The sequence below is a fragment of the Psammomys obesus genome, unplaced genomic scaffold (assembly GCF_907164565.1).
Source record: "Psammomys obesus unplaced genomic scaffold, mPsaObe1.curated_primary_1811, whole genome shotgun sequence".
Lineage (NCBI taxonomy): Eukaryota > Metazoa > Chordata > Mammalia > Rodentia > Muridae > Psammomys > Psammomys obesus.
In genome coordinates this window covers 20,060,619-20,079,842 of record NW_026595981.1, presented here as the reverse complement: position 1 = coordinate 20,079,842, position 19,224 = coordinate 20,060,619, and the positions used below count along the sequence as shown (strand labels likewise).

General features: G+C 50.5%; 1 protein-coding gene, 1 long non-coding RNA gene and 1 other non-coding gene across 3 annotated transcripts in view; 2 read left to right on the top strand and 1 right to left on the bottom strand.

Moving 5' to 3' along the window:
* The window catches only part of B4galnt2 (beta-1,4-N-acetyl-galactosaminyltransferase 2), a 36,205-nt gene extending 23,641 nt beyond the window's left edge, over nt 1-12,564 (top strand). Inside the window, exons 5-11 of the mRNA XM_055620619.1 lie at nt 429-466; nt 4,998-5,178; nt 7,125-7,211; nt 9,750-9,937; nt 10,611-10,751; nt 11,731-11,950; nt 12,315-12,564. Coding sequence (XP_055476594.1) covers nt 429-466; nt 4,998-5,178; nt 7,125-7,211; nt 9,750-9,937; nt 10,611-10,751; nt 11,731-11,950; nt 12,315-12,520 — 1,061 coding nt within the window. The 3' untranslated portion in view covers nt 12,521-12,564. The remainder of the gene's footprint in view (nt 1-428; nt 467-4,997; nt 5,179-7,124; nt 7,212-9,749; nt 9,938-10,610; nt 10,752-11,730; nt 11,951-12,314) is intronic.
* LOC129686567 (uncharacterized) lies at nt 11,851-19,023 on the bottom strand. The gene is made up of 3 exons (XR_008721635.1): nt 18,825-19,023; nt 12,443-12,556; nt 11,851-11,928 (listed from the first exon to the last, which is right to left on the bottom strand). It is a non-coding gene; the product is annotated as an uncharacterized LOC129686567 (long non-coding RNA).
* Nucleotides 18,664-18,735, top strand: Trnaq-uug (transfer RNA glutamine (anticodon UUG)). Its single transcript has one exon. It is a non-coding gene; the product is annotated as a tRNA-Gln (tRNA).
* Nucleotides 19,024-19,224: the final 201 nt, after the last annotated feature.

Sequence of the window (19,224 nt, the reverse complement as noted above, 5' to 3'; positions counted from 1 at the left end):
CCACACACACACAGCGGCTTCTCTGAGCTGTTTCCTGATCCCAGAGTCCCGGGGTTCAGACCCGAGGCATTGCTCGTGCCCGGTCGAGGCCTCAGGAACTTGAGGCGCCTGCGCCGTACAGTGTGTGCGGTCAGTCGAAGAGGGACCCGGATGTGTGCGCGTTAGTGTTCAGCTCATTCTGTCCATCCACACGGTCCAGGGTCCCCTGCCTAGTGGGTGGGTCTCCCCGTTACCCCACCGGAAGCCTTAGAGCCGCGTGGGTTTGAGACCTCAAGACCATCTCATGGGGGACCGACCTGGAGGCCAGCCACCTGATAGGAAGTGACACTTGGCGGGTCTTCAGATATGTAGGGGTCAGAGGTGGGGAGGTGTGCTGGTGAGCTTCCCTGTCCACTCAGATCCTTTTTTGTTGCTCCTGTGTCTTCTAGGCCTCCGGTATGAAGGGCCAGATGCCCCAGTCTATGAGGTAGGCGTCCCCATCCCAGCATTTTCGGCTCTGCTCTTGCTTCCACGACTGTGGCTGACCTCAGTCTTTAACCCCGATCGTTCGTCCGGCGGAAACACCAGATGAATGCAAAGCGGGACGCGGGGCCCTTGCGCAGGAGTTTTCTAGCCTTTGGAATGGCTGCGGACAGGACTTCCAATGCTACACAAAGCACGAGGCCACCTCCATGGCTGTGTTTGTTTTACGAGGGAGCCGCCGCCACATGTGGCCCGTGACCACAAGAGTGTGGGTTGTCCCGTTTTCCTCCCCTCACAGTGTAGCTCTGGGTTGAGGCCTTAGGATGGGACGTCTGAAGGGCGAGAGGCATGATCCCATTTGGAACCTGCAAAAGGCCTGGGAAATGAAGCTCGGGATATGTGCACAGGGATGAATCTGGAGGCACCCTCCTCTGTTTCTCCCCCCTATTCCCTTGAGGCACTGGGGAACTCACCGTTCTTTTGGCCAGGCTCACAGCCAACAATTCCCCACGAGCCTCCTGCCTCACTGTCTGTCTTCTTTGGTTACTGGGGTTGCCTGATGTTTCTGTTTGGGGACATGCAAATTCAGGTTCTGATACTTAGACAAGCGTTCTTACACCCTGTGCTGTCTGCATCCTCCACCCCCACAGGCTGGAGTGGGGATACGTGAGTTGCTCGCTGTCCTCAGAGATCTCATCTCTGTCACCCACATACGCTCCCCCAACCCCCATCCTATCCCTGTCATCTTTCTCATAACTAGGACTACTTTTGGGGGTGTTAGGGAATCCAGGCCCTTACACATGCTGGGAAAATGCTCCACCACCCAGCCATGCCTCTAGCCCCTTTCACTGTGTGCCTGGTTATGGTGTGGGAGTGGCTGTATGCTTCTCATCCTCACTGGCCTACGGGCTTGCTTCACGGAGACTTTCATTCTGTTGATAGACCTGAGTTTTCAGAAGAGTGGCCATAACCCAGTCGTCTCCCCACAAAGACGCCTGCCTATGGCAGACAAAGGAAAGAGTGGCCTTTAGGGTGGTGGGGACGAGAGAAGCCTGCTTTCCAGCTGCATCTTCAGGTAGAATCAATGGGCAGGACTTGCTCCCAGGTGGGCTGCAGGTAGGAGGAACAAGAATGGCCGCTCTTTGGGCATCTGAGAGCTGGAATAGAAGCAAGTACCAATGGCGGTGAGAGGGGATGATGGGCTGGCATCGGCAGTTTCTATTAGTGACAAACTGATTTAGCGGGTTTTCTTTTCTTTTTTTAAATTTTATTTATTTATTATAATTTATTCATTTTGTATCCCCCCTGCAGCTCCCTCCCTCATCTCCTCCTAGTCCCACTCTTTCTCCCTCATCTCCCCCATGCCCCTCCCCTAGTCCCTTGATAGGGGAGGTCCTCCTCCCCTTCTATCTGACCCTAGCCCATCAGGTCTCATCAAGGTTGGCTGCATCATCTTCCTCTGTGGCCTGGCAAGGCTGTACTCCCCAGCGGGAGGTGATCAAAGAGCCTGACACTGAGTTCATGGACCCCTTACTAGGGAACCTACTTGGAAACTGAGCAGCCTGTGGGCTTCCTCTAAACAGGGGGTCTAGATGCTCTCCATGCATGGTCCTTGGTTGGAGTATTGGTCTCTGCAGGTCCCCCTGGGCCCAGGTTTTTTTGGCTCTGTTGTTCTCCTTGTGGAGTTCCTGTCCCTACAGGTCTTTCTATCTCCCTCTTCTTCCACAAGGTTTCCAGCGCTCTGCCCAAAGTTTGGCTATGAGTCTCAGTATCTCCTTCGATACCCTGGTGGGTAGAGTCTTTCAGAGGCCCTCTGTGGAAGGCTCCTGTCCTGGTTGTCTTTTATTTTTTATTTTTGTGCTGTGAAGTGAACTCATGCCTCAGTGCTCAGAGGCCAGAAGAAACGTCTGGTGTCTCAGAGCTGGAGTTACAGGCTTCTCCAGGCTGCCCAGCTTGTTATGTAGGTGCTGGGCTCTGTATTCTGGTTTCTGTGATTGTACAGCTGAGCCATATTCTGCCACTGTACAGCCCAGCGGTTTAGTTGTTTGTTTGCTTTTTTTTTTTTTTTTTTTTTTTAACTCTTGAGTTGCATGCAAGCCTTCCTTGCAGGGTGGCTTAGTAAGGGTTTCTATTGCTGTGCTAAACACCACAAGCTTTTGTTCCCCAAAAGCGTCTTGGGAAACAAAGGGCTTTGTTTCAGTTTGTGGTTTTACAGCATAATTCATCCTCAAAGTCAAGGCAGGAACCGAAAGCAGGAACTTGGAAGCAGGACCCAAAGCAGAAGCCATGGACATGGACGCTGCTTACTGGCCTACTCTTTTTCTCTTCAGGCTGTACATTTTGAACTTCTTTTTGCCCCACGTGCTCTTTTTCAGCGTACACCTGCTTAAAAATGATCACTAATAACCGTATAATAGAGTCATCATTGGGCTGTCTTGAAATCTCCTCGGCTGAAGAAATTAGTCCATTGCTTTTTAACTTCACTTCAGGCAAGTTTTTAGGTTGAGGGCAGAAGGCAGACATTACCAAATTATCACAAGGATGGCCTCTAGCCCAGCCCCTACTGTTGTTCCCCTCTGAGACCTCTGGAGCTGGGCCTCCACAACCCACATAGCTTCCATCACGGCAGCCTTCCCCTCCTAGGATGGCCCATTAAACTCTGCCTACAGCATTTAACCACTTTCCTAGTCCAACGTCCCCAGATCTTCCACATTCCTTCAAAAATATGGTCAGGTCCGTCATAGCACTATCCCACGAACCTGGTACCAATTTCTGTTTTAATTACTTTTCCATTGCTGTGAGAAAAACACCATGACAAAGGCAACTTATAAAAGCACTTAAAACTAGGAGATGGTGGTGCATGCCTTTGATACCAGACAGGAGCAGGCAGATCGCTGAGAGTTCAAGGTCAGCCTGGTCTAGAGAGATAGTTCCAGGATAGCCATGGCTACACACAGAGAAACCCTGTTTCAAACAAACAAACAGACAGACAGACAGACAGACAGACAGACAGACAGACAGACATTTAACTGGGCTTACAGTTCCAGAGGATGAGAGTCCTTGATAGCAGAGCAAAGACATGGTGGCAGCTGAGAGCCGCGCCTCAAATCGAAATCAAAAGGCAGAGGACACACTGAGGATGGTGGGATGCTCTTGAAGGCTTAAAGCCTGCCCCAGTAACATACCTCCCCCAACAAGGCCACACCTCCCAATCCTTCCCAAACAATTCCACCAACTGCAGACCAAGAATTCAAACATATGAACCTTTAGGAGTTGTTGTCATTTCAAACCACCACACGGGGCAAAGGGTGAAGGCAGTGGGATGAGTCAGACAAACGTTTCGATTTACTCTTTTTTTGAGACAAGGTCTCACTACCTCACCCTGACCAGCGTGAAATTCACTATGTAGACTAAACTAGCTCCAAACTCACAAGACACCTGAGTGCTGGGATTAAAGACACGTGCCACCAAAGTGGGCTGCGATAAACATTTGGAAACGACTTGAAAGATGATGGTATCTCTGGATGATGGGTAAAATCCTCTGGCAGGGAATTATAACTCGGAAGACCCAGAACCAAGCTCTGGAAAATTTCCATCAGACGTCAGAGGGAGGTGGAGCAGCCGTGACTGACAAACAGAAATCATATAGCAGCAGCAGCAGCAGCAGCAGCAGCAGGGGAGCAAGGCAAAGTGGCCCCCATCTGTAGTCTCAGATATTGGGGAGGTAGTGGCAGGAGGCAGTGAGAACTCTTGAGCCCTGGAGCTCAAGGATGCTCCGGGCAACAGAGTGAGAACTCGGAGATCTTTTTGAAAGAGGAGGAAGAAGAAATAATCTAGAAGTCCTCTTTGTTGTCATGGGCCCCGCCCTCCAGCCATGGGATTTTCTGTTGTATCCCTGGCTGTCCTGGAACTCATTCTGTAGACCTGGAACTTACAGAGACTCTGCTTGCTTCTGCCTCCCAAGTGCTGGGATTAAGGGTGTGCGCCGCCGCCGCGCCGCCACCACCACCGCCTGGCTCTTGAAGTCTTGAAGAACAATGTCCATTAAGACAGAGATAGAGGGCTCAGAGGTTAAGGGCACTGTCTGCTCTTCCAGAGGTCTCCTGAGCTCAATTCCCAGCAACCACATGGTGGCTCACGACCATCTATAATGAGATCTGCTGCCCTCTTCTATCATGCAGATACACATGCAAATAGAGCACTCATATGTAAAATAAATAAATCTTTAAAAGAAAAAAGACAGAGATAGAGATATTTGCAGAATGGGTTCTTTAAATTTCCGAGTCTCTGCCTGTCCTAGCGCTTGAAGGTGGCTCTGTACCCTGGGTGCTCTGCCCCCTGCTGGCCATCTTGGGTACTTGCCCTACCTGTGAATGGATTTTTCTCCGTGCATGATGTTTAGAATCTTTCAGGGCTGGGAGACCAGGGGGTTACAGCCGGGTAGGTATAAAGTTTCACTGGGTAGGCCAAAGGGCCTCTACAGATGGATAGAGGTGATGGTACAATAATATGAGCACTGTGAATGTCACCCCCAGGTCACCCTGAGAGCGTCTCTGGGGACACTGAACACCCTTGCTGACGTCCCAGAAAACGTGGCACAGGGCAGAGGCCAGAAGCAGCTGACCATCTCCACCAGCGACCGGAGGGTCCTGAATTTTGTCCTTGAGCACGTGACGTACACCAGCGCAGTGTACCATCTCCGCAAGGTGGACGTGGGTGAGGCATCCGTCCTCCAGCTGCAAAATGCTGAGGGGGGGGGCTGGAAAAAAGCACCAAGCCCCCCCCCCAAAGCCTTCCTCCTCCAGGAAGCAAGCATTCGCCAGAGATTCTTCCTGTGTACCAGTTTCTAAGCCCAGACAATTACCTTCCTATTGATAGCACCCAGCAGTGTCCCCCTGCTGCCACTGAACCCACAGGGTGCCGTGTGGGCACCACGTCGGTGTCCTGTCACCGTAGCCAATACCCGAGATAACGGAGGAGAAGGAAAGGTTTCCTCTGCCTCACAAGTTCGGAGGCCTCAGGCTGGGGTGACTTGGCCCTTTTGCTTTGTGGCGAGGCGTGATAAGAGAGGAGCCGCTCGCCTCAGAGCTAGGGAGCAAACAGGAGCAGAGAGACAGGAGGCGGGTCCTGCTGTCAGCTCCAAGGCATGCCCACAGGGCCCCGGACAGCTCCCATCAGCCCCTAGTTTCTGAGGGCTCCGACTCCCGCTGCCGCCATGGCGGCCTGTACCTATATATACTACATGGACCTTGGCAGACACTGATCCCAACCACAGCACCTTCCAGTTCTTCCTGTTATCCATGGGGTTTTGTTTTGCTTGATACACGGGATCTCAGACGGCCCAGGCCAACTTCAAACTATGGACGTGTGCCCCTCCCGTTTCCACCTCCCGGGTGCTGGGGTTACAGGCAGTGTACCTCCAAGTAACGTTCATGGGGGGACTGGGAATCAAAGCCAGGACTTCCTGTGTGGTAGACCACACTCTGACAACTGAGTTACATCGCCAGCCTCGTTTCTCGAGATAAGCTCTCCTGTAGCCCAGGATATCCCAAACTCCCTTTCTGTGGTTGTAGCTGGCTGTTCTTGAACTCTGGACCCTCCTTTCTTCATCTTCCAAGTTTAGGAATTACACGTGCGTACCACCACACTCTGTTTGTTTGTTTGTCCATTTGCTTGAGGTAGATCTTGTTGTGTATCCTGGGGCTGGCCTCAAATTCTTAACTCCTATACCTCAGCATCCATAATGCTGGGATTACAACCATACATCTTTCTTTCCTTCCTTCTTTCCTTCCTTCCTTCCTTCCTTCCTTCTTCCTTCCCTTTCTTTTTGCTGAGCCATTCTGATGACCCCTCTGCAGCTTTAAAGCTTGTGCTGAGGAGGGACCAGCCTAACCAGCCTGCATGTCACTATCTTGTCCTAAGCACTCATGGACAGAGAGACTGTGAGGGTATGGCTTTGCCTTTCTCCACATCCCCCATGACAGGGAACTGGGAGAATAAGTCTTGCCAGCCTCAGGACAGCCTCAGCCTCTGTCTGCATCAGTTAAAAGTATCTATTTCTTTTTTGAGTACGTGCATGACACAGCAACAAGAAAAAAATTGTAGCATGGACAAATGGAAGTTCAGCTTAGTTGGTAGAGTACTTGCCTAGCACGTACAGAGCCCTGTGTTTGAGTCCCAGCAACCACATGACATTGGCTGTGGGTGGGGGGTCCTGCTTTGCCTAGGACCCTAAGGGATGGAATAAGGAGGACTCAGGGGCCCTAGGTTAATCCTCCATGGCTATAGCGAGCATCCTCCCCACCTTCAGATTTGAAAGCATTTTCTTCAGAATGTGACCCCAAATGTGATAAGGTACAGTGGATATTACTGCCCTGGTTTTGTCAGCGGAGAAGCTGATGGAGGAACCTGTTTCAGGTTGGGCATGGCAGAGTCCAACTTCATCCAGGTCCTTGAATCTCCAGCCCATTCCAGCAGCACATCCTCATAGCCCCAGGGATACACGGCAAGTCAGGAGTCAGGATGCCCCAGTCTACGTGAGTCCTCAGCCTCCTCCCAGCCAGGACTCTCCCTGCAGCTGCTGGCCTCATTGGCTTCCTCAGGACATCAGAGTCTGAGCAGATCTGACACGGCCTGGCCTCTGACTTTTCTTTTCCTTCCAGTGAGTTTGGAGTCCAAGTCCTCAGTGGTCAAGTTTCCAGTCACCATCAACCAGCCAGTTGTACCCAAGTTGTATGACCCTGGACCTGGTAAGGCTCTCGTCTTTGAGGTTCAGGGAGTCCATCAGGCAGGGTGAGAGTCAGAGGGCGTGGTAGTCTGAATGGCCAGGTCTCCCACGGACTCATATATTTGAATGCTTGGTCTGTAGTTGGTGGAACTATTTTGGGAAGGATTGGGAGGCGTGGCCCTGTTGGAGGAGGTATGTCACTGGCTTTTTGGTTCAAAAGCTCAGGCTAGACCCAGTTTGCCTCCAATTTGTGAATAAGATGTAAGCTCTCCACTACTTCTAAAGTGCCATGTCTGCCTGCTTGCTGCCTTTCTCCCAGCGATGCCGGTCACAGACTCACCTTCTGACACTGTAAGCAAGCCCTCCAGTTAAATGATTGTTGTATAAGCTGCCTCGCTCGTAGCATCTCTTCACAGCAGTGGAAGAGTAACTAAGACCAGGATCACTTTCCCTCCTAAGATTCATTTTCATTCTTTTTAACTGTATGTGTGTGCATGTGTACATGGCCAGAATTTGGATCTCCTTAGAGTTGGAGTGACAGGTGGTTGTGAGCCACCTGATGTGGGTGCTGGGAACCAAACTCTGGTCCCTGCAAGAGCGGTATGTGCTCTCAACTGCCAACATAGCTCTCCAGTCCTCTCAGCCCTTTATTGAGGCAAGGTCTCACGTGTCCCAGGGTGAGCTCAAACTATATATATATAGTTAATAATATTATTGAACTCCCTGCCTGTGGCTCTCCCTCATTCCTCAGGCCAACGGTCCTCAGGAACAAGGAGGCAGAGGGGACAAACTGGGGATTTGGAAGGCCAGCAAGTACTACGGAATGACCTCTGAAAACCACTTCAGCAAGATAACATTTGTTTTTCCAGACGGGGTTTCTCTGTGTAACCTTGGTTTCTCTGTGTAACCTTGGCTGTCCTGGACTTTGTAGACCAGGCTGGTCTCGAACACACAGAGATCCGCCTGTCTCTACCTCCGTGAGTGCTGACATCACAGGTGTGTGACACCAGGCCAGGTGTAAGATATAGTCCTTAGGGAGTGGGCAGGAGGCTCCAGGGTAAGCGTACATAATTGGTTGAAACTAGGAGTTCCAAGGATGCTTTGGCAGCACGGTCCTAGGGAACAGAGTACCTACTTATCCTACAGGCACAAGGAGAGGGGGAGTGCTAGCAGGGAACTGTGCTGAAGGTCATACACCAGGTATGGTTAGAGGATCTCTGCCTTAGGACGCTCTCCAGGTGAGGTTCCTGCTAGGGAGAGGGAGAGTCCTCTGTCTAGTGCCAAGCTCAGAAAGGCTATCTGGTCCTGGAGGGCTGCAACCTCAAACAGCAGGGCCCTCCAACACTGCCTAGCGTCCCCAAGTGCTGGAATTTTACGCATGTACCACCAAGCCCAGTTGCCAGGGATCAAACCTAGGGCTTCGGGTGTGTTAGGTAGGTAGGCACTCTACCAACAGAGCTGGATTTTCATCCCTTCCATATGACTAGACTGGTAATCCTCTGGACTCAGCCTTGTTAGCGGTGAGATTCCAGGCAGCTAGTGATTGTGTCTGTGTGCGCATCTGTGCTCTCGTACCACAGTGGGAATATGAAGTTCAGAGGAGCGTCTCAGATGTCGTTCCTAGCCTTCTGTCCGGGATCATCCTCAGGGCACTCCCACCCGTTCACTGAGACCGGGTCTCCTGGTCAAAGCCAGGGCTCCATAATACAGCGAGTCTCCCTGGGCAGCTTGCCCTGGGGATCCCCTGAACCCATCTTCTGAAGCTAAAACTACAGGCATGCTGCCATACCCCTCCCAGCATTTTTGTGGGTTCTGGGGATATGAACTTGGGTAGCTACACATTTGAGTGGCGAATGTTTCAACCACTGAGCATCTCTCCAGCCCCTCCAAGTCTTATGGGTTTTTTGTTTGCTTGTTTGTTGTTTTTTTTTTCAAGTGACGTACTTTACAGTCAACAACTTGGTCCAGGTCCTCTGGTCTTCAAGTAGACTTCTAACCATGCCTCTCTGAGACAGAGGCCAGGGGACTTCTCCTAGGAAAGCCTTTCTTAGAACTGAAACAAGGGTGGGTTTTTAGTCCTTTAGACCTTTTCTTCTCTTCCTGGAACCTTTCATCAGGAACCCCTTTTAGAGAAAAAGCTCTGGGCACCTCAACTTCTAGTAGTAAGATGGACTCACAAGGGGTTGCTAAGAAAGAGGCAACCAGAAAATGAAGAACCCTGACAGCAGGAGAATAGCACAGCGAAGCCAACCAGGGACGAAAAGATTTTACCGAGTTGGGCAACTTTACAATGTCTTTATTTCCCAGTGCAGCTGACAAACTCTAAGCACCTCCTGTGTACAGAAGGCACGAGGTCCCCCATGCTGGCAGGTCAAAGGATAAAGAAGCCATCAGATGATGGAACTGTAACTCAGTTGATAGAATGCTTTCTTAGCACGCATGAGACCCTAGGTTCAAACCCCCAGCCTGACAGAAAACAAACCAAAACAAGCCCTACCCGAAGAAAGCGAATCCAGAGCTGCGGTGCTAGCATCCACTTTTACATTTTTTTTTTCTCTAGAGAGGAAGCTCAGAAACCTGGTGACCATTGCCACCAAGACTTTCCTCCGTCCTCACAAGTTTAAGATCCTGCTTCAGAGCATTCGAAAATATTACCCAGACTTAACCGTGATTGTGGCCGATGACAGCAAGCAGCCCCTGGAAATTAAAGATGACTATTTGGAATATTACCCCATGCCCTTTGGAAAGGTATGTTCCCCTCAGACTGGGGACACCTAGCTCCCAAAACAGGAGGCCTCCAGATTCAGCTGCTTCCATGCCTTCTTTAGGGAGCACAGTCCTGTGGGAAGAGCAGTCCCTTCAGAGGGAAATTAGGTGGGTCTCATTTTTCCACGTTAATAAAGCGTTAGTTTATTCCATCTTACAGGGGTTCTTATAAGTGACTTAAGGGAGCTGACATCTGATTGTGTGTGGGTTAACAGCAGCCTTTTGTTCCCTGGGATTGTGCCCAAGCTAAGCTCTCCCTTTCTCCCTCCTTGTCTGCTTCCTTCCCTCCCTCTTTCCTTCCCATCTTCCACCAAGGATAGAAGAGGGAGGGATATCACTGATAGCAGACGTTCCCCAAACCACCATCTTCCAGGAAGTAGAAGGAAACTGTAGTGAGAAAGGACTCCAGCCTATACACAGAGGCCACTGGTCCAAGGAGGGGCTTTCCAGTCTTTGTCTCAGCCTCTGATCCAGAAGATCACTGTCCCTAACATGATTCTCAGAGGTGGACTCCTTTGACCCAGTAGTTGTCTGAACTGTGGAATCCCACACACTCCAACTTTGTCCATGGTGGGAGGCAGCCTGGCCACTGGGAATTCCGAAAGCCTCACCCCGCCAGGGGACAGCTGCTGACCCAACCCCATGCTACCCACAGGGCTGGTTTGCTGGTAGGAACCTGGCCATCTCACAGGTGACCACCAAATATGTCCTCTGGGTAGACGATGACTTTCTCTTCAACAACAACACCAAGATTGAGGTGCTGGTGGATGTCCTGGAGAAAACTGAACTGGATGTGGTAAGGTTCAAAGGCCAAGTTCAGCCGGCTGTAGCCTGAGGTGAGGGGAAAGGACAGAGGAAGAGAAAGGAACACCAGTGTCTGAGGGAGGAGCAGAGAGGAGGACAAGGCAGGAGAGGGCCTCGCAGGAAGGCTGGAGAGCACGTGCATTCTGCTTTTGACTCCCCAGTGGCTTCCCTTGAGCAGATTTTATACCCCACACTAAAAAGGTTTGCAGTTGTTCTATTTTCAAAACAGAGCGTTTACGCATCTCATTTCTGATTTTCTTGGACTATATGAGGTTTATGAGAACTGTGTTCTTGTTTGGTCCCAAGCTTTTTTAGATTTACTTATTTTTTTTTATTTTATGTGTATAGTTGTTTTGCTGCCTATATTTCTGTGAACTCATGGTGTTGGATATCCCAGAACTGGAGTTACACATGGATATGAATTGCCGTGTGGGTGCTGGATGGGAACAGAGCCTGGTCCTCTGCAAGAACAAGTGCTTTTAACTACTCTCTACCCCCCACCCCATGACATTGTTTTGTTTTTTAAATATAAAAATACAGTTGGACATGGTGGCACACACCTTTAATCCCAGCACTGGGGAGACAGAGGCAGGAGGATCTCTGTGAGTTCAAGGCCAGCCTGATAGATCCCTACCTCAGAGACAACAACAAAACCCAAACCCCTAAAGATATACACTGTGTGTGCTGGTGCATGCCTGTGGAAGCAGGAGTTCAAGGCCAGCCTTGGCTATAAAGCAAGTGTGTATGCCTGTGTCTACACATTCGTATGTGAGTGCCTGTATGTGGAGATAGGGATTCAATGATCTGAAGGACCCAGGAGCAGTGTAGGAAGGGCAGAGCCTCTGAGGGTCCTGAGGAGGCTAGCTCCATAGAGTACAGCATCTACCCCCATGGGGGTGCCGTAGAGTGAAGCTTCCTAGAGGGGAAGAGTACTGAGCCTGCTCAGACCCCGGTTTCTGTTTGTGGCCTAGGTGGGCGGCAGCGTGCAGGGGAACACTTTCCAGTTCAGGCTGTTGTTGGAACAGAGTGAGAATGGAGACTGCCTTCACCAGAGGTGGGGAGGGTTCCGGGCCCTGGACGGCTTCCCGGGATGCACGGTGACCAGCGGTGTTGCGAACTTCTTCTTGGCTCACACAGAACAACTCCGAAGAGTTGGTTTTGATCCCATCCTGCAAAGAGTGGCTCACTCAGGTGGGAAGCTTGGAGGGATGAGGGAGGGAGTCCTCCTTGGGAACCTCTTCTTGCTCCTTCCCCTTTCACCCCTGACGATGGAGCCCGCAGTCCCCCCTCCCCACCCTCACCTCTCAGTGTCTCCCCTAGACTGCCTCTGCCCATCTGAGACACCCTACTTCTTCCTGCCTTCAGCTCCACCCTTTACCTTCCCCTGCTTTACATTCTTCTTTCAGAAAGTCTTTTCCACCTAAAACAGCACCCAGGAACTCCCCTCCCCCTCTCCCCTGTCACCCCTCCTGCTCCAGGGCCCACAGTGAGGGTGGGGACGCCTGGCTATGTGGCTTCAGCTCCCTTTGGTTCCCTGCTCCTCCTCTCTTTGCAGAGTTCTTTATTGACGGGCTGGGGAGTCTGTTGGTGGGCTCATGCAAGGACGTGACTGTAGAGCACCAAACACGGACGCCAGCAAAAGATCCAGCGCTGGCTGCCTTGGAGAAGTCTTACAGCACTTACCGAACCAACAGCAATTCTCAGGTCCAATTCAAGCTTGCGCTCCACTACTTCAAGAACCGTCTCCTGTGCTCCACTTGAAGGTGCAAGGACAGGAAGTCCAAATAAACACACTGGCTGCTGGCAACAACAACAACAAAGAAAGAGAAAAAGGGAAAAAAAAAAAAAAAAGGCTGGTCATTAGGGATACCAAAAGCAGACTCCCAACAAGAGGAACAGGAGGACAAAGTAGCCAGGAGCTGGAGCTATTTTAGGAACCTCGAAGTTGGCTGGAGATACCCCAAGACCAAGTTCTCAGCACAAAGATTATCTGCCCCAGAGGGGCAAAGAGCAGGGAATAAGAGACAAAGACAGGGGCCGGGTGGTGACAGCACTCAGGAAGCAGAGGCAGGCAGATCTCTGTGAGTTTGAAGCCAGGCTAGTGTACAGAGCTAAGTTCCAGGATAGCTAAGGCTACACAGAGAAACCTTGTCTGGAGAAAAACAAACAAACAAAAAAGAAGAAGAAGAAAAAAAAGCCAAACACTGAAGAGGAGGATGGAAAGGGAAGGGGTGAGGGAGACCAGCTAATGCCAGCCTTGAATTCAGAGATCCACCAGCCAGGGCTATAGACTGAGCATTTTGTTTGTTTTATGATAAGACAGGGTTTCTCAGTGTAGCCCTGGCGGCCTGGACTCACTTTATAGACCTTGAACTCACAGAGATCTGCCTGCCTCTGCCTCCCAGAGTGCTGGGATTACAGGTGTGCACCCGGCTTGATGAACTTTTTTTTTTTTTTTTTTTAATATTTAAAAACAAAACCCAAATCAGGCTGGGGAAATGGCTCAGAAGCTGCCCAAGCTTGAGGACTTGAGTCCAGATTCCCAGAACACAAAGCAAGGCGTGGCTGCAGCCTGTAACTCCAGGCACTCTGGCAGCAACTACACCATCCTCCAGTTTGACAGGATTATCATCAGCATGCCCAAGCACAGTGCCTTCTCTACTTCAAGATCTAGAACCATCTCTCCAGGAGAGAGAAACTATGATCTAGTGTAAAAGGAACTTTTATTTGTCTGTTTCCATTGTCTCGGGGGCTTACTACCTCCTTCTGCTAACCTAGGGCTAGTCCTGGAAGCTTCTAGCCTCCGCACTGTCTATCTTAGGGTTTTCAGCCTCTCAAACTTGCTGCTTAATAAACTCACCCTTTCTTGTTCTTACTGAGCTCTGGTCTGTCTGACTGAACTCAGCTGTTCTGCTTCAAATTCCTCTCCCAGGTGATTTATTCAATCTGGCTTCTCTCTCAGCCCCTGAATTGCTCTAGTTGGCATCAAACTCCAGCAATCTTTTCTAATCTTCTGGCTCCTTCTCATTCTCCGGCTCACTCATTTGGTCTTCACCTGTGTCTAGCTTCTCCGCTTATTCAACCTCTCTCTGTAAAACTATCCCGGTAAAAGCTACCTTTTCTCTCATTCTCTGTGTTGCTCCCTTAATAGCTCCCCTCTCTTCTCCTGAGAGTTGGGATTATCCTATTTTGTCAAATCTTTCTCTGATTTGTCACCTCTTCTGCCACTCAATTAGACATCACTTTCAAACATGGATGCTTCCTTCTACAAACTATCTTTACTTTCATTGTTTGGGATTAAAGGTATGTACCACCATGCCTGGATCTAAGCTTTTCTTTACTTGAAACTTGCTCTATACCAGGTTGGCCTTGAATTCAGATCTGCTTGCCTCTGTCTCCTGGATTAAAGGTGTGTTTGTATTCCAGCCGGATCACCCAAACCTAGAAGGTCTTTGGATGTGATCTCTTGCCAGGGCGGCCATCTTCCGTATTAAGATTCCTCTCCAATCCAGTAACCCCTCTTCCCCAGGAGCACTTAATGTTCTCAAGGGATGTGAAACTTTACATTCAACCCAAAGGCTTCAGGAAGTCCCTGAAACCTACCAGACACAGTAGGCCCCTCCCTCCCAAGTAGATAAAAGGTGCTAAGAGGCATTCTCAGCCAAGCTGAGCTCCCTGCAACAGACGTTTTCTAACCTGTCAAGCTGCCTGCAAATGGTACAGAGGGCTCCAAGTTTACTTCTTTTGTGACATGGTGAGCTCTCATGGTACAGCTGTCTTTTGAGTCATTTCCTTTTCTGTAATAAACCCTCACCCATATGTCTGTAAGTAATCCCAATAAAACTCGTTGGTCCACTATATTGGGCTTGAGTAGTGTCCTTACTTTGCTCTGTCATTGGTTCCCTAATTGGAGTTATGTTTGTTCACACCTTCCTAAGGGCAGTGTCACATGACAGTATAGTATTAAGAGTCTCTAGGCCCAAAATGAGAACATTTCTTCCTTCGGGTGCTCCTATGTCCCTAGCAAGCAGTTCAGTCACCAAGTCAGGTAAGACAGTAGCCATATTTAAATACTAGCAAGCTCTAGGGCCTACTCTGAGATTTCCCAGCCACATCAAATGGAGACAGTGGGTAGAAAAACTGAATCTCTTTCCTCTTAACTGCAGCAAGCAAAGACAAGGAAAGCAATTCTTTAATGTCACCAAAGTGGCATACTTTAAAAAAAAAAACTGATTTACATTTCATTTCTTTTATCTTTTTCTTCCTACTCCATCCCAATCCCTTCTAACACCCCAACACCAGGTAGGAGAGAGAAGGGGTTGGTGGGAGAAGGAGTACAGTTCTCTTAGGTGCTTCCTGCTGGTCAGGGTCGTCAGGTTCCTTGGAGCCGGTCCAATCCTCATTTCAGGAGATCTCTATCTTCTTGTCCCATAGCAGCAACCAGGAGCAGCAAGGGAGGAAGCAGGAGCAGCCTTGTCCTTTCTCCTCTCCACTCTCTGCGCTCTGGCATTTATTCCCTCTCCAGAGTCCTCAGATTTAAACTACCTTCAGCTGGCACAGAGCTCCTCTCAGAGCCTGCATGAGGGCAAACAGTCTGCTGCTGTGGACCATCTGAATCAGTCCCACATCCCACACCTGGGACCAAAACAAACCTGTTTCTATCCACAGCAGTAGGAGTCACTGTCACCTTGTAAACACAGAAGGATCTGTGGCCTACCCACTGTAGGGATATAATCCTGACCTATGCTAGCTCTTGAGAAATCACACTAGGCCAGTTGTGGTCACGATGTCTTTGATCTTTGGTCTACAGAGCAAGTTATGGGGCAGAGTGAAACCCTAGAGAGGGAGGACAGGGGTGGGGGAGACTGTGACATTGTGTCTGTCCTGTGTGAGTCATAGGACCATTTGCGGGCAGGCAAGTCTCTCTATGCAGCCCTAGCTGTCCTAGAACTCACAGAGAGCAGCCTGCCAGTGGCCCCACAGTGCTGAGATTATAGGCTTAAGCCACAATGTCCAGCTCCTACCTAAAACCTTTGTAAGAAACAAGCAAGAAAACTGAGGTCTAAAAATGGCTGGTGTTCAGGCTCAGCCTTGAAGGATGGTAACCCCTAACAGAAGTTCAAGGTTGGAATGGTTTATTCCTCAAAACAGAAAACATTTAGTGTTTCTCCTGATAGTATGTAAGAGTTATAAAGGCAAATGGCCACGCTGCCGACAACGAAGCTTTTGGGGCTTGGGCTAACCATGTTTTTGACTGCATGCATTATACAGAAATGCATTATAAAGGATGCCATGCATTATACAGAAGAGGAACTTACCAGAAGGATGGTGGATAGCGCATAGCACTAGAAGGGGGTGGATGAAACAAGCTCAGGAAAGTGGCCAGGAATCCAGGGGCCTGGGGTGACCAAGAACCCAGAAAGGCCCGTTTGCTTGGGTTGTCACTTGAGGAGTCAGTGGCCATGGCATGGCTGCCCTATGGCACTAAGGTCAATGGGTGTCAGCGACACCACCAGAATTGGATCCAATTCTAAAATCTACGGCTTCTGAGTATTAGTCTCTGGATCCTGTCCAAGTCCAACCCATCAAGCTAAAGACAGGTTCATGCGTGAGCACATGGGAACACACGAACACTGAGCCTGGAGAGTAAGTGCATTTGCCTTGGGCACAGTTCTGGTGTCACCCAGACTTGCAAAACATTGAATTCCTCAAGGAAGTAAGACAGACATACACCACACCCACGAGGCTTATTTTGGATGTCAACTTGACTAAATCCAAAAATGGAGGGCTGGCCTTCAAGGGGTTTTTGTTTTATTTGAAATAGTTCAGATCCACTTTTCATCCAGATCTTGAGGTGGGAAGACACACCTTTAATTCGACATATATTAATATATTTATGAGATATTTATGTAAATATATACATTTATATTGTGGGTGCTGTGGACCCTGGGTGAGGACGGGTGGTCGGTGAGGGAGGCTTCCACACCACTCTGTGGTCCGAGTGCCCATATCTGCTGGCATATCTCCTGACACAAAACAAAGGATCCTAGCACTCTACCAGAACCTCGAAATGTGCCCGGAGCAGGGCAGTGGCTGCTTTCCTGGTCCGTCAAGAAGCCCCTTCAGGTGTTGCAGGCCTGCTACCTCCTCCAGTGACAGTGGGATGGTTGGCTACCCCAAAGCTCCTGTCGACTCCCCATTGGCCCAAAGGTCGTATAAAAAGGCTTGCTGCTTCACAATAAAATAGATCTGCACCTCGACACTGGTCTCTGGAGTCTGTTTCCTGGGTTCATGACTCCATCTTCCTCGCTCCCTCTTGGATCCTGGTCCTCCCAATATAACGTATATTAATATTATGTATACATACATTCATTCCCAATACTGTTATATAATACGTTTATATAACATGTTATATTAATTATATATATTCATTCTATAAGCTCTGTTACCCTTTTAGAACCCTGACTAACACAATGTCACACAACAAATATAGTGCATTAATGCGTAGCTCTTCTGTTTGCATGTGGGTGGCACCTTAAGCTTCCGAAGTGGAAGGCAGAGCTGTTTTTATTGGGTCTGTCTTCTGTCTCAATACAAGTTTGTGGGGGTGGGGTTGTCTCTGTTGACCACCAAGGCCAGCTGAGCAATGATCTGCAGGAGGCAAGAAGGCGGCTCAGTTCAACGCGACTCGGGAGCCAGTGCTGGTTCAAACTTCGAGTCTGACGTCGAGTAGTTGATTTTAGGCATATTTAAGCCTAGCACAAATTGGTGAAAATTTTCCTGGCGATAATTAACCCAATCCCGCGAGCACAACAAAGCTTAAGACATGACCACACTGAAATTGTCATGTACATGAGACATCTTCCATGGGGGTATTTTCTACAGACTCGGAAAACACAGGGTGTGTGTGTTGGGGGGGGGGGGACTGCTGTGGTCTCTGCCACACAGTGCAAAGGTCATCAGGCTATTAAACCACGTCCACACCCTGCCTTTTGGGCAGAAAACAGCTTGTCCATCTCTCTCCCTCAAGAGACAACCCTGTGTGTTTAACATGGCACACCTTAGCGCTCATGTGCGACCACAAGAACTTCTGCGCCTCTTAAAAACGCGCTTCCAGAACAGCTTTATTTTCTTTTTTTTTTTTTTTTTTTAATATTTTCTGCCAGTCTTCACTGCATTAGAGTAGACAACAGCCGTACAGCCTCCTTGAAAGAGCCTCCTGCGAAATCGAGTCAAAAACCGTTGCTAGACTGACCCGCAGATAACACATTTACAGTCGGTGAAAACTGAGAGACGGAGAAAGCGCGGAGAAATCCCTCCTTTTGGGGGGAAGGTCTGCTGTTACAGATCTCACTGGGGCTCTCTAAGGATCCGAACTCTAGAAGGAGCTTTCAGAGAGCGGGCGGGCGGGCGGAAGTGCAGACTGGAAGCGCCCGTCTCCCCATCTGTGCACGGAGCGGGGACGGCGGGGACCAAGCGGGGCGCCCTCCCCGGGATCCCCCCGTTTGCATCCCCGGCTGGCTCCCAGCCACCCCACGCCGGCCCGCGTCCTTCCCCGCTGGGCCACAGCGTCCCGGCCGCAGGCCTCCTACCATAACTACGTAAACCACGCGCACTCCCGCCCGGAGTCCGCTTCCTCCGGACTTGGTCCGACCCCGACAACCCGCCGACCCCCGGACTGGGGGGCGGGGAGGGCGCGAGGGCCCGGTACCCACGGAGGCGCACCGGAAGAGGGGACACCTCGGGGCTCAGGAACGTTTGGGAGCGGGAATCTCGGCCGTTCGGCGTCTGCCCGCCGACGCCGCCATCCACCCGGGGCCCAAGCCGAGCGTAGCGAAGCCTAGAGAAGGTTGCCTAACGTCATGTGGCTTGAGAAGGCTGCCGGGCGCCTAAAGCCGCCAGCAGGTCCCATGGTGTAATGGTTAGCACTCTGGACTTTGAATCCAGCGATCCGAGTTCAAATCTCGGTGGGACCTCACGGAACCTTTTTTGGCCTTCGAATCCCCTGTTTTGGGGCCTGCAGGAAGGAGGAACCAACCCGAGGCTGCGCGGGGAATGCACTGACCTGCAGGATGGCCGTTCAGCTTCCCTTCTCGGGTCTTACATCTCTGGAACAGCCTGGGCTGGGAGGCACTGCGCACGCGCGCCGAGCCGGGCGGAAAAATAAACGTGTGGATGGAACGACTGAATATAACTTTGCCCTGGAGGGAAAACGAAAGGAGCCGAAGGATCCCGAGGCTCTGCTGTCCGGGGACGGCCGCACTCAGGCGCGCTTGGAAGTCCCCGCCCCCCTGTCCTCTGATTGGCTGGCGTGCAGAACGAGCGGCCGGATTGCTTTATGAGCCGCGAATGAGGTAGCCGGACGGGGCCGGGGGGCGGGCATAGCGACGCCAGGGGCCCCCTGATTGGTCAGGAGCGAGTGGCTCCCGGAGGTTTGTGCGCTTAGAGGTCAGAGACCCGTGTTG